The sequence below is a fragment of the Mobula hypostoma genome, chromosome 11 (genome assembly GCF_963921235.1).
Source record: "Mobula hypostoma chromosome 11, sMobHyp1.1, whole genome shotgun sequence".
Classification (NCBI taxonomy): Eukaryota; Metazoa; Chordata; class Chondrichthyes; order Myliobatiformes; family Myliobatidae; genus Mobula; species Mobula hypostoma.
The window spans coordinates 70,683,702-70,697,799 of NC_086107.1; the positions used below are offsets into that span (position 1 = coordinate 70,683,702).

The 14,098-nt window shown below is 44.4% G+C and overlaps 1 protein-coding gene across 5 annotated transcripts in view; it reads right to left on the reverse strand.

Moving 5' to 3' along the window:
• ehf (ets homologous factor) overlaps nt 1–14,098 on the reverse strand; it is a 76,782-nt gene that overhangs the window by 29,417 nt on the left and 33,267 nt on the right. For 3 of the 5 annotated variants that reach the window (XM_063063245.1, XM_063063247.1, XM_063063244.1), the window contains 3 exons: nt 13,943–13,999; nt 7,016–7,084; nt 6,213–6,269 (listed from right to left, as the gene is read on the reverse strand). In XM_063063245.1, the coding sequence (XP_062919315.1) occupies nt 6,213–6,269; nt 7,016–7,084; nt 13,943–13,999 (183 nt within the window). The remainder of the gene's footprint in view (nt 1–6,212; nt 6,270–7,015; nt 7,085–13,942; nt 14,000–14,098) is intronic. The other 2 variants (XM_063063248.1, XM_063063246.1) reach the window with 1 other exon arrangement.

Genomic DNA, 14,098 nt, shown 5'->3' on the forward strand with positions numbered 1-14,098 from the left:
TGTCTATCCAAATACTCATATATGCGCTCCCTTACAATACTTTCCAGCTACTTTCCCACTACTGATGTCAGGTTCACTGGCATATAATCTCCTGGTTTATCTTTGGAGCTTTTCTTAAACAGCAGAACGACATTAGCTAACCTCCTATCCTCCAATATCTCATCTGTCCCTATAGATGATTTAAGTAACTCTGATTGAACCCCAGGCATCTGCTGCACTTGCCTTCCACAGGGTCTGAGGGAACACCTTGTCAGGCTCTGGGGAGTTATCCACCTTAATTTGCCTCAAGACAGCAAACACCTCCTCCTCTGTGTTCTGTACTGGGTCCATAACCTCACTGCTGCTTTGCCTCACTTCTATAGACTCTGTGTCCATCTCCTGAGTAAATACAGATACAAAAAATCCATTTAAGATCTCCCCATCTCTTTTGGGCTCCACATATGGATTACCATTCTGATCTTCCAGAGTGCTAATTTTGTCCCTTGCAATCCTTTTGTTGTCAACATACCTGTAAAATCCCCTAGGATTCTCCTTCACCTTGTCTGCTGGGGCAACCTCATGCCTTCTTTTAACCCTCTTGATTTCTTTGAGTGTTCGCTTGCATTTCTTGTACTCCATAAGTACCTCATTTGTTCCTACCTGCCTATACCTGTTATGCACCTCCATTTTTTTCTCAACCGGGGCCTCAATATGTCTTGAAAATTAAAGTTTCCTAAACCAGTTATCTTTACCTTTTACTCTGACAGGCACATATAAGCTTTCTACTCTCAAGATTTCACTTTTGAAGGTCTCCCACTTACATCTTTGCCAGAAAACAGCCTGCCCCAATCCACATTTACTTGATCCTTCGGATACTATCAAAATTACGTGAAACTAATTTGACACATTTTCCCACCTCAGAGCCTCCATTAATGAACTGGGGGTATTAGATCCGTTAATAATTTATCAGCTGCTCCATCGTCTGAAGTATTTAATTAACATGGTAGTGCCAAATAGAGTGTATGACTGGAACAAAGTCACAGTAGTTAATATCTCTTGGTTCCAACTTCATACTTGGCATTTTTGAGTTGGGTATGACCTCATTTAACCAGTTTTACTTTTTACTTTCTTACTTTGTGTAAAATGATGAGGGAAAGATCACATAACCTGTCCTATTTAAGTTGACAGACAGGAAGGGTTTTGAGGCCAATTTCATTGGCAAATGTAAAGCAATTGCCATAAGCTCACAGATCCTGTCAACATCCTTCCAAACCTATTCATCATGCGGGGATAAGGGCCTTGAAAACTACCTAAAGACAAGATTAATATTTGAACAATTTAAGGTAGAATACGTTTGTATTCCTCAATGAGCAGTGAAGAAGGAAAAAGGAGTTGTTTAACAACCTTAGCTAAACAGTAGATGGAGGAACCTCACTACAAGTATACAGTACATGTAGGGCAGAAATGGGAGAATTAAAGTCCCAACTCCAGTGACTTGCCAGATGAAGTACAATGCAGTAGGTTGAATATCTGCCTGGGGCTACTAATCCTATCAAATTGTCCGGGATCCCCCAGTATTAAAGATCCATTGTATTCTGCAGCTTTACCATATCACTGAATTGGATAGATTCAGCATAGATCTGGCAGCTCAGAACTGGGTAAACATGAGGCACTATGAAAGGCCAGCAGTAGCAGGTAAGTGCGTGTCCACACACTGTAACCCTGTGGCCTGGCAGGGGACTCTGAGCTCTCTTCTGTCTACACCTAGGTAAAGCAGCTAACATAATCAAAGACCCTACCCACCCTGACATCCCTCTTTTCTTGCCCCTCCCCTTGCGCAGAAGATACAAAAGCCTGAAATCTTGCACCACCAGGTTTAAGGGCAGCTTCTATCCCAATGTTATTGAACAGTGCCCTTGTACAATCAGATGGACTCCTAATCTCGCAATCTACCTCATCGTGGAGTACACTTTATTGTCTGCCTGCGCTGCACTTTCTTTGTGACTGTTAATACTTTATTCTGTTATTACTTCGCCCTTGTACATCTTTTTTGAGTCATAGTTTAATAATCACAGAAAATTGTTCAATTCAAGACAACTGTTTGAAAAAGTTACCAATGAGTCTACTACCCTTTCAGTACAGGCAAGGCAGAAGACATCTAACCCTCTTTGAGCAACACACATCAAAGTTGCTGGTGAACACAGCAGGCCAGGCAGCATCTCTAGGAAGAGGTACAGTCGATGTTTCAGGCCAAGACCCTTCGTCAGGACTAAATGAAGGAAGAGTTAGTAAGAGATTTGAAAGTGGGAGGGGGAGGGGGAGATCCAAAATGATAGAAGACAGGAGGGAGAGGGATGGAGCCAAGAGCTGGACAGGTGATTGGCAAAAGGGATATGAGAGGATCATGGAACAGGAGGCCCAGAGAGAAGGAAAAGGTGGGGGGGGGGGGACCCAGAGGATGGGCAAGGGGTGTAATCAGAGGGACAGAGGGAGAAAAAGGAGAGAGAGAGAAAGAATGTGTGTATATAAATAAATACCGGATGGGGTACGAGGGGGAGTGGGGCATTAACGAAAGTTAGAGAAGTCAGTGTTCATGCCATCAGGTTGGAGGCTACCCAGACGGAATATAAGGTGTTGTTTCTCCAACCTGAGTGTGGCTTCATCTTTACAGCAGAGGAGGCCGTGGATAGACATGTCAGAATGGGAATGGGATGTGGAATTAAAATGTGTGGCCACTGGAAGATCCTGCTTTCTCTGGCGGACAGAGCGTAAGTGTTCAGTAAAACGGTCTCCCAGTCTGCGTCGGATCTCGCCAATATATAGAAGGCTACATCAGGAGCACCGGATGCAGTATATCACCCCAGTCGACTCACAGGTGAAGTGTTGCCTTACCTGGAGGGACTGTCTGGGGCCCTGAATGGTGGTAAGGGAGGAAGTGTAAGGGCATGTGTAGAACTTGTTCCGCTTACAAGGATAAATGCCAGGAGGGAGATCAGTGGGGAGGGATGCGGGGGACGAATGGACAAGGGAGTCGCGTAGGGAGCGATCCTTGTGGAAAGCGGGAGGGGGAGGGTGGAGGGAGAGATGTGCTTAGTGGTGGGATCCCGTTGGAGGTGGTGGAAGTTACAGAGAATAATATGTTGGACCCGGAGGCTGGTGGGGTGGTAGGTGAGGACCAGGGGAACCCTATTCCTAGTGGGGTGGCGGGAGGATGGAGTGAAAGCAGATGTGCGTGAAATGGGGGAGATGCGTTTGAGAGCAGAGTTGATGGTGGAGGAAGGGAAGCCCCTTTCTTTAAAAAAGGAGGACATCTCCCTCGTCCTGGAATGAAAAGCCTCATCCTGAGAGCAGATGCGGCGGAGACGGAGGGATTGCGAGAAGGGGATGGCATTTTTGCAAGATAAAGGGTGAGAAGAGGAATAGTCCAGATAGCTGTGAGAGCGAGTAGGCTTATAGTAGACATCAGTGGATAAGCTGTCTCCAGAGACAGAGACAGAAAGATCTAGAAAGGGGAGGGAGGTGTCGGAAATGGACCAGGTTAACTTGAGGGCAGGGTGAAAGTTGGAGGCAATGTTAATAAAGTCAACGAGCTCAGCATGCATGCAGGAAGCAGCGCCAATGCAGTCGTCGATGTAGCGAAGGAAAAGTGGGGGACAGATACCAGAATAGGTTCGGAACATGATTGTTCCACAAAGCCAATAAAAAGGCAGGCATAGCTCAGACCCATGAGGGTGCCCATAGCTACACCTTTAGTTTGGAGTCTAACTCTAACTCTCTTTGTAAAGTTTATGTTAAACTGATAGCCTTTAACTTGACATATTTCAAATTACAACAAGCTACTAAGTTACTGAGAGAGAAAAAAACACTTTCCAATTGGATTTTTTGCCCTTTATACTTAAACTGTATCATCTGTCTCCCAACCCTTCAACCGGTAAAAAAGGGTTTCAAGGAAATAAATTGTGTCTTGAGGTAATGTTTGGGAAAAGAACATAATGAGCAACTCAATGATTATATTTGCAATGGAAAACTTTGGCTGAAGGTGTTTTGAATATTATATTTATGGGAGAGCTTCCAAACAGGAAACTGTCTGTGAATTAAATCAGAAACATCAGAAGTTTAGAGCTCTTGTTTATGTCTACCGCTGGCCTTGATACAGACTGATAGATTGCTATTTATTGATGTTTTATTTGATATCTATTCATTAGATACAATCACAGTTGCATTTAATGGCCCAGACTACATGATCATAGTGTATAGAGTCATCTAGCTGAACAGCACAGACCTACCATCTTCCTGCCAAACTTTTATTTTGAATTCTTACACAGCTGCAGAAGAATATTCTGCATTTGATTATTACTGTTTCCAGCTCTGCTCTCCTTAAGTGATAATCAAGACACCACTGTGTTTGAATTGGATTAGAGATTTTAAGGATTGAGGGATACCCAGATGAAGTTAAATGAAACAGAATGGGGAGAACATTCTACAACCATAAAATCGAGCCTAGTGGAGATGAAGTTATCAGCCCCTATGCTGTAGATTCTGTCATTCTATATAGCCTATGCTTGATGTTTCTGGGGAAAGGAACGCATTATCTTTTATACCCCCTTCAATTCCAAATAGAGATTATAGAGGCCACTTTGCACTTTTCCCCAGATTGTCAATAGGCTGAATTGTTGCACTATTACCCATTGGAATTATTGTGCTGGACAATTTGAAATGTGTGGAACATCTCACAACTTTCAAAGATAGTCTGGAAACTAAAAACACATCCCATATTTATTGCCTTTAGGGTTCATTAACATTGTTTTTTATTGGTGTACTACATTTGAATAAATTTCTGTTCTGTTTGGCACAAGAGCCAACATAATCACATTGTAAAGTCATAGAACTGTATGTGCAATGTGTGGCTCTCGAGCCTGCAATGTCCAGATCAACTGCTTTCCCAATCTAAACTCAGCCCATTTGCCAGCAAATAGGTCCACATGCTTCTATATTTTGACTATTCAAGTGCCTGTCTAAATGCCTTGTAGGTGTAGTGATTGCATATGGACCCACCACCTCCTTTGGCAGTGTGATCCAGATGACAGTCACTCTTTTTAAAAATCTTTGTTCTCAAATCTTCTTTAAAACACTTGCTTCTCATCTTTGCCCTCTTCTTTTCAATACCCCTACCTGGTGAAGGCAGCTGGAAGAACTCAGGGGTCAGGTGGCATCTGTGGAGCCGAAAGGTGTAAGTTGATGTTTGGTTGAGACCCTGCATCAGGCCTGAGAATGAATACCTCATTGGCACCTCCTCGTGCAACTGGACTCTTGACTTCCTCACTCGCACACCCCAGTCAGTTTAGATAGGCAACCATTTCTCATCCACAATCTCCGTCTGTGCAGGTGCATCACAAGGCTCTGTGCCTACCTCCCTGCTCTACTCACGTTATACCTATGACTGTGAGGCCAAGTAGTGCTCCAGTGCCATAGTTAAGTTTGCTGACAACACCACTGATGTAGGCCAAATCAAAGGTGGTGATGAATCAACTTTATAGGAGGGAGATTGAAAATCTGACTGAGTGATGCCACAACAACAACCTCTCACTCAATGTCAACAAGACCGAGGAGCTGATTATTGACTATAGGAGGTCCGTGAGCCAGTCGTTGTCAGGGTATCAGGGGTGGAGAGATCAGCAACTTTCTTAGAAATTTACGTAGATTTGGCATATCATCTCAATGACTTTTTTGAGTGTATTAAAAGAAGAAACTAGAGTAAAGATATTTAAAGGATTGAGTAGGAAGCTCCGGGGCTCATGGGTCAATGGAACTGAAGACCTGCTTATCAATAGATCAACAATGAAAATAGGGATGGTCAAGTGGCTGGATTGGGTGGATGAAGAAATCTTTGAGGGATGCAGACTGGAGGAGCTTACAGAGTTAGAGAGAGGTAAGGCTCCAGAAAGGGTTCCAAACAACTGAGAACAAATGCAAGTCAATAACTATGGAGCTGGAGTTTATGAATGCCATGGTGCTAACTGAACTATAGGGTTTAGTTCATTGCCAAAAAGCAACTTGCCCACTCCAGTATTCTGCAAGATACCTCAAGGATCCCTGAGAGTTGCTCTCGAGCCTTTCGCTGTCGGGCTTCACTCATTTCCTGTGTGGACATCTGTTCCATCAGAGTCTGATAAACCCCTTCAACAACAGGGCAATTTGAAACAGTCATGGTAATGGATCAAGACATAACTTACTGTGTTTTTTCCCATTTGCTTTGTGGCACTGGACTTGGTGTTCTTTAACTTGACAATCTACAAAGACACAAATATTATTGGGAAGAGTTTTAACTTTTATTCATTTGTTTAATCCACTAACTCAGACCCCATCACTGCAAATGTGAAGTCAAATAATGAGCCAGATGTCACCTCGTCTATAGAGTCATGTAATAAGATGGCACAGAAACAGGACCTTTAGCTCAATTGGCCCATGCCAACCGAATGTTCAACCAACCTAGCCCCTTTTGCTCATGTCCCTCTCATCCTTCCCTATCCATGTAGCCGTTCGAGTACACCGTAGATGTTGCTGAGTTATAGCACAAGCACTGCCCGGAATCTGGATCAACTTTATGCATGCCATTGCTTAGCCACATTGGAACAAGGTCTGGGGGCGAGGACTGCTTGTAGTCAAACAATGAGGAGCCTCGCAGAGGTATGTTAAGTGGATGTTCTTCAGAGGAATATAATAAAAGCCCGAGAACTCTTCACCACTTCTTTCCCCAATCACAACAGCATCCTTGTGAGGTCAAAGTTCCACTCCTTCCCACCCACCACCAAACCACAAGGAACAACCCACCACTTGCCTTCTGTCAGGAATCACATGATCTTCTTTGACCCCACTGTGGCTGGGTTTCCCCCCGTCCCCCATCCACACACCACCCTTTAGCTCCTTCTCACCAGCTTCATGGCAGTCTATAATGCCAGCTGGGCATTAAGCCAGAACCAACTGGTCTTGCCCACTTTGATTTAAAAGCTAGGCCATCCTCCTGAAATGCTATTACCTGGAGTGTCCTGGGTGATAGGCTTCAAAGCAAGCGCCGCTCCTCCCACCTCTCTCTCGTCAGCAAACTCTGAGACAATGAGAATACCAGACTAGAGGTCAGGGCCTAGGCTTCCAGTATGGAGAGCTGGAGGTAAAATATACTCTCCATTGTTACTGTCACATATCCATCTTCCTTCTTACCATTTTGGCAGTGAGTTAATTCAAAACAGACTTGAAAAGTCATTGGGACAAATTGATATCCAGTTCTATTCTATATCTGCTCACAGACAGCTATAGAGACACAAAACACAGCAGATGCAGGAATCCGGAGCAAAACACAAAATGATGGAGGAACTCAGCCAATCAGGCAGTGGAGGGAACTTCACTATTGACATTTTAGGTGGAAACTCCTCAACTGTTCCAAACCGCTCCATTTTCTCCACAGGTGCTGCCTGACCTGAATCACTGAATACTGCCAGAATTTTCTTTGTTGCTATGGATTTCTGGTAAGACTTGGCTGCTTCTATGAGTGTTATTGTCTTTTTAAATGTATTTTTTTATGAAACTGAAGGAGCGGGACTTGCTGCTGCCTGTGTCAGAGAGGCCTCGGAGAAGTCAGCACACGAAGGTAGTTTGCAGTGTAACAGCGAAAGGTCACCTCAGTCGCTTTTGTGATCGCAAGACCCTGTTGGACATTGTTTATGTGAAATGCTGCAAGTCTGACTCACTGTTTATTGGTGGCTTGCAGGGGCACAGCATGGCGTCAGTGGTAGCCAGGAGAGGGCCTCAAGGTGTGGTATCACCCTGTTTACAGCCACCCAGGAGAGAGGCATCAGAGTCAGTGAGCTCCACCAGAGGCGGTGTGGCGTGGCGTCCAAGCTGGAGCCAGTGCTGCCCCCAGTGTTCGCTTGGCAGAAGACAAGCCTCATTGTTTTCGATTGCAGATTATCTCAACAGTCATGGACTTGGGGTCTAGGACTGAATGTTTAATGTGGACTGCATTTTACTGATATCTTATATGTGCTTGCTGTCTCGTATTTGTGATAGACATAAAAGTTGCTGGTGAACGCAGCAGGCCAGGCAGCATCTCTAGGAAGAGGTGCAGTCGATGTTTCAGGCCGAGACCTTTCGTCAGGACTAACAAAAAGGAGTTAGTCCTGACGAAGGGTCTCGGCCTGAAACGTCGACTGCACCTCTTCCTAGAGATGCTGCCTGGCCTGCTGCGTTCACCAGCAACTTTTATGTGTGTTGCTTGAATTTCCAGCATCTGCAGAATTCCTGTTGTGTTCGTATTTGTGATAGGTGCCTTGTGCTGTGTGTGACTGTTGGTAATGTGTTTCACATCTTGGCCCCGGAGTATCACTGTGTCTTTTGGCTCTATTCATGGGTATTCTGGTGTGGTTGAATGACAATTAAACTTGAACTAGTTGGGCATAGTGTGGCAATGTCTGTAATCATGAATCATCTTCACTACAATTCAGCTGATCGGTCAGAGTGCAACTACTTCCTACAGCATGGAAAAAGACTATTTGGCCCATCAGATCCATGGCTGCTCCCAGCAGAACAATCCCAGCAGTCTCATTCCCCCACTGGATTTCCCTCTAGCCCTGAAGCTTGTTCTCTCCCACACATGCCTATTAACTCTCTTTCAGCCAAATTGCCTGCCTTCAGGGTCATTTAGAGTGGTGAATCGACCGATCAACCAGTGTATTTTTGGGCTGTGGAAGAAGCTGGAGCCTCCAGGAGGAAATTGACATGGTTGCAGGGAAAATGAATGTGCAAACTCCATGTAGACAAAACCTGGGGTTAGGATTAAAACTGGATTCCTGGAACTGTGAGACAGCTGCACCTCACATGATGCTAGTTAACTATACAATCACAGCAGGAAGTTTACAAATAGGCAGACTTGAAGCCTCTGCCTATTTGTAGCTCTGACATTTTACCTCTGAATACACGACGTCACCACGCAGCTTAACACTGCTTTGTATTTTAAAATCAAGCCGTGATCAGGTTACGAGCTTGGGGAAGACGTAAAGAATTAAGCAAGTTAAAGTGGCAGTAAAATATAAAATTGTGCAAGACTTTGACTCAGCAATAACTTGAATATTTTGCCCATTTGGGGTGTTGACACATGATGGAGGCAGATCAAACATGTATACAGTACATGTAGGGCAGAAATGGGAGAATTAAAGTCCCAACTCCAGTGACTTGCCAGATGAAGTACAATGCAGTAGGTTGAATATCTGCCTGGGGCTACTAATCCTATCAAATTGTCCGGGATCCCCCAGTATTAAAGATCCATTGTATTCTGCAGCTTTACCATATCACTGAATTGGATAGATTCAGCATAGATCTGGCAGCTCAGAACTGGGTAAACATGAGGCACTATGAAAGGCCAGCAGTAGCAGGTAAGTGCGTGTCCACACACTGTAACCCTGTGGCCTGGCAGGGGACTCTGAGCTCTCTTCTGTCTACACCTAGGTAAAGCAGCTAACATAATCAAAGACCCTACCCACCCTGACATCCCTCTTTTCTTGCCCCTCCCCTTGCGCAGAAGATACAAAAGCCTGAAATCTTGCACCACCAGGTTTAAGGGCAGCTTCTATCCCAATGTTATTGAACAGTGCCCTTGTACAATCAGATGGACTCCTAATCTCGCAATCTACCTCATCGTGGAGTACACTTTATTGTCTGCCTGCGCTGCACTTTCTTTGTGACTGTTAATACTTTATTCTGTTATTACTTCGCCCTTGTACATCTTTTTTGAGTCATAGTTTAATAATCACAGAAAATTGTTCAATTCAAGACAACTGTTTGAAAAAGTTACCAATGAGTCTACTACCCTTTCAGTACAGGCAAGGCAGGAGACATCTAACCCTCTTTGAGCAACACACATCAAAGTTGCTGGTGAACGCAGCAGGCCAGGCAGCATCTCTAGGAAGAGGTACAGTCGATGTTTCAGGCCGAGACCCTTCGTCAGGACTAAATGAAGGAAGAGTTAGTAAGAGATTTGAAAGTGGGAGGGGGAGGGGGAGATCCAAAATGATAGAAGACAGGAGGGAGAGGGATGGAGCCAAGAGCTGGACAGGTGATTGGCAAAAGGGATATGAGAGGATCATGGAACAGGAGGCCCAGAGAGAAGGAAAAGGTGGGGGGGGGGGGACCCAGAGGATGGGCAAGGGGTGTAATCAGAGGGACAGAGGGAGAAAAAGGAGAGAGAGAGAAAGAATGTGTGTATATAAATAAATAACGGATGGGGTACGAGGGGGAGTGGGGCATTAACGAAAGTTAGAGAAGTCAGTGTTCATGCCATCAGGTTGGAGGCTACCCAGACGGAATATAAGGTGTTGTTTCTCCAACCTGAGTGTGGCTTCATCTTTACAGCAGAGGAGGCCGTGGATAGACATGTCAGAATGGGAATGGGATGTGGAATTAAAATGTGTGGCCACTGGAAGATCCTGCTTTCTCTGGCGGACAGAGCGTAAGTGTTCAGTAAAACGGTCTCCCAGTCTGCGTCGGATCTCGCCAATATATAGAAGGCTACATCAGGAGCACCGGATGCAGTATATCACCCCAGTCGACTCACAGGTGAAGTGTTGCCTTACCTGGAGGGACTGTCTGGGGCCCTGAATGGTGGTAAGGGAGGAAGTGTAAGGGCATGTGTAGAACTTGTTCCGCTTACAAGGATAAATGCCAGGAGGGAGATCAGTGGGGAGGGATGCGGGGGACGAATGGACAAGGGAGTCGCGTAGGGAGCGATCCTTGTGGAAAGCGGGAGGGGGAGGGTGGAGGGAGAGATGTGCTTAGTGGTGGGATCCCGTTGGAGGTGGTGGAAGTTACAGAGAATAATATGTTGGACCCGGAGGCTGGTGGGGTGGTAGGTGAGGACCAGGGGAACCCTATTCCTAGTGGGGTGGCGGGAGGATGGAGTGAAAGCAGATGTGCGTGAAATGGGGGAGATGCGTTTGAGAGCAGAGTTGATGGTGGAGGAAGGGAAGCCCCTTTCTTTAAAAAAGGAGGACATCTCCCTCGTCCTGGAATGAAAAGCCTCATCCTGAGAGCAGATGCGGCGGAGACGGAGGGATTGCGAGAAGGGGATGGCATTTTTGCAAGATAAAGGGTGAGAAGAGGAATAGTCCAGATAGCTGTGAGAGCGAGTAGGCTTATAGTAGACATCAGTGGATAAGCTGTCTCCAGAGACAGAGACAGAAAGATCTAGAAAGGGGAGGGAGGTGTCGGAAATGGACCAGGTTAACTTGAGGGCAGGGTGAAAGTTGGAGGCAATGTTAATAAAGTCAACGAGCTCAGCATGCGTGCAGGAAGCAGCGCCAATGCAGTCGTCGATGTAGCGAAGGAAAAGTGGGGGACAGATACCAGAATAGGTTCGGAACATGATTGTTCCACAAAGCCAATAAAAAGGCAGGCATAGCTCAGACCCATGAGGGTGCCCATAGCTACACCTTTAGTTTGGAGTCTAACTCTAACTCTCTTTGTAAAGTTTATGTTAAACTGATAGCCTTTAACTTGACATATTTCAAATTACAACAAGCTACTATGTTACTGAGAGAGAAAAAAACACTTTCCAATTGGATTTTTTGCCCTTTATACTTAAACTGTATCATCTGTCTCCCAACCCTTCAACCGGTAAAAAAGGGTTTCAAGGAAATAAATTGTGTCTTGAGGTAATGTTTGGGAAAAGAACATAATGAGCAACTCAATGATTATATTTGCAATGGAAAACTTTGGCTGAAGGTGTTTTGAATATTATATTTATGGGAGAGCTTCCAAACAGGAAACTGTCTGTGAATTAAATCAGAAACATCAGAAGTTTAGAGCTCTTGTTTATGTCTACCGCTGGCCTTGATACAGACTGATAGATTGCTATTTATTGATGTTTTATTTGATATCTATTCATTAGATACAATCACAGTTGCATTTAATGGCCCAGACTACATGATCATAGTGTATAGAGTCATCTAGCTGAACAGCACAGACCTACCATCTTCCTGCCAAACTTTTATTTTGAATTCTTACACAGCTGCAGAAGAATATTCTGCATTTGATTATTACTGTTTCCAGCTCTGCTCTCCTTAAGTGATAATCAAGACACCACTGTGTTTGAATTGGATTAGAGATTTTAAGGATTGAGGGATACCCAGATGAAGTTAAATGAAACAGAATGGGGAGAACATTCTACAACCATAAAATCGAGCCTAGTGGAGATGAAGTTATCAGCCCCTATGCTGTAGATTCTGTCATTCTATATAGCCTATGCTTGATGTTTCTGGGGAAAGGAACGCATTATCTTTTATACCCCCTTCAATTCCAAATAGAGATTATAGAGGCCACTTTGCACTTTTCCCCAGATTGTCAATAGGCTGAATTGTTGCACTATTACCCATTGGAATTATTGTGCTGGACAATTTGAAATGTGTGGAACATCTCACAACTTTCAAAGATAGTCTGGAAACTAAAAACACATCCCATATTTATTGCCTTTAGGGTTCATTAACATTGTTTTTTATTGGTGTACTACATTTGAATAAATTTCTGTTCTGTTTGGCACAAGAGCCAACATAATCACATTGTAAAGTCATAGAACTGTATGTGCAATGTGTGGCTCTCGAGCCTGCAATGTCCAGATCAACTGCTTTCCCAATCTAAACTCAGCCCATTTGCCAGCAAATAGGTCCACATGCTTCTATATTTTGACTATTCAAGTGCCTGTCTAAATGCCTTGTAGGTGTAGTGATTGCATATGGACCCACCACCTCCTTTGGCAGTGTGATCCAGATGACAGTCACTCTTTTTAAAAATCTTTGTTCTCAAATCTTCTTTAAAACACTTGCTTCTCATCTTTGCCCTCTTCTTTTCAATACCCCTACCTGGTGAAGGCAGCTGGAAGAACTCAGGGGTCAGGTGGCATCTGTGGAGCCGAAAGGTGTAAGTTGATGTTTGGTTGAGACCCTGCATCAGGCCTGAGAATGAATACCTCATTGGCACCTCCTCGTGCAACTGGACTCTTGACTTCCTCACTCGCACACCCCAGTCAGTTTAGATAGGCAACCATTTCTCATCCACAATCTCCGTCTGTGCAGGTGCATCACAAGGCTCTGTGCCTACCTCCCTGCTCTACTCACGTTATACCTATGACTGTGAGGCCAAGTAGTGCTCCAGTGCCATAGTTAAGTTTGCTGACAACACCACTGATGTAGGCCAAATCAAAGGTGGTGATGAATCAACTTTATAGGAGGGAGATTGAAAATCTGACTGAGTGATGCCACAACAACAACCTCTCACTCAATGTCAACAAGACCGAGGAGCTGATTATTGACTATAGGAGGTCCGTGAGCCAGTCGTTGTCAGGGTATCAGGGGTGGAGAGATCAGCAACTTTCTTAGAAATTTACGTAGATTTGGCATATCATCTCAATGACTTTTTTGAGTGTATTAAAAGAAGAAACTAGAGTAAAGATATTTAAAGGATTGAGTAGGAAGCTCCGGGGCTCATGGGTCAATGGAACTGAAGACCTGCTTATCAATAGATCAACAATGAAAATAGGGATGGTCAAGTGGCTGGATTGGGTGGATGAAGAAATCTTTGAGGGATGCAGACTGGAGGAGCTTACAGAGTTAGAGAGAGGTAAGGCTCCAGAAAGGGTTCCAAACAACTGAGAACAAATGCAAGTCAATAACTATGGAGCTGGAGTTTATGAATGCCATGGTGCTAACTGAACTATAGGGTTTAGTTCATTGCCAAAAAGCAACTTGCCCACTCCAGTATTCTGCAAGATACCTCAAGGATCCCTGAGAGTTGCTCTCGAGCCTTTCGCTGTCGGGCTTCACTCATTTCCTGTGTGGACATCTGTTCCATCAGAGTCTGATAAACCCCTTCAACAACAGGGCAATTTGAAACAGTCATGGTAATGGATCAAGACATAACTTACTGTGTTTTTTCCCATTTGCTTTGTGGCACTGGACTTGGTGTTCTTTAACTTGACAATCTACAAAGACACAAATATTATTGGGAAGAGTTTTAACTTTTATTCATTTGTTTAATCCACTAACTCAGACCCCATCACTGCAAATGTGAAGTCAAATAA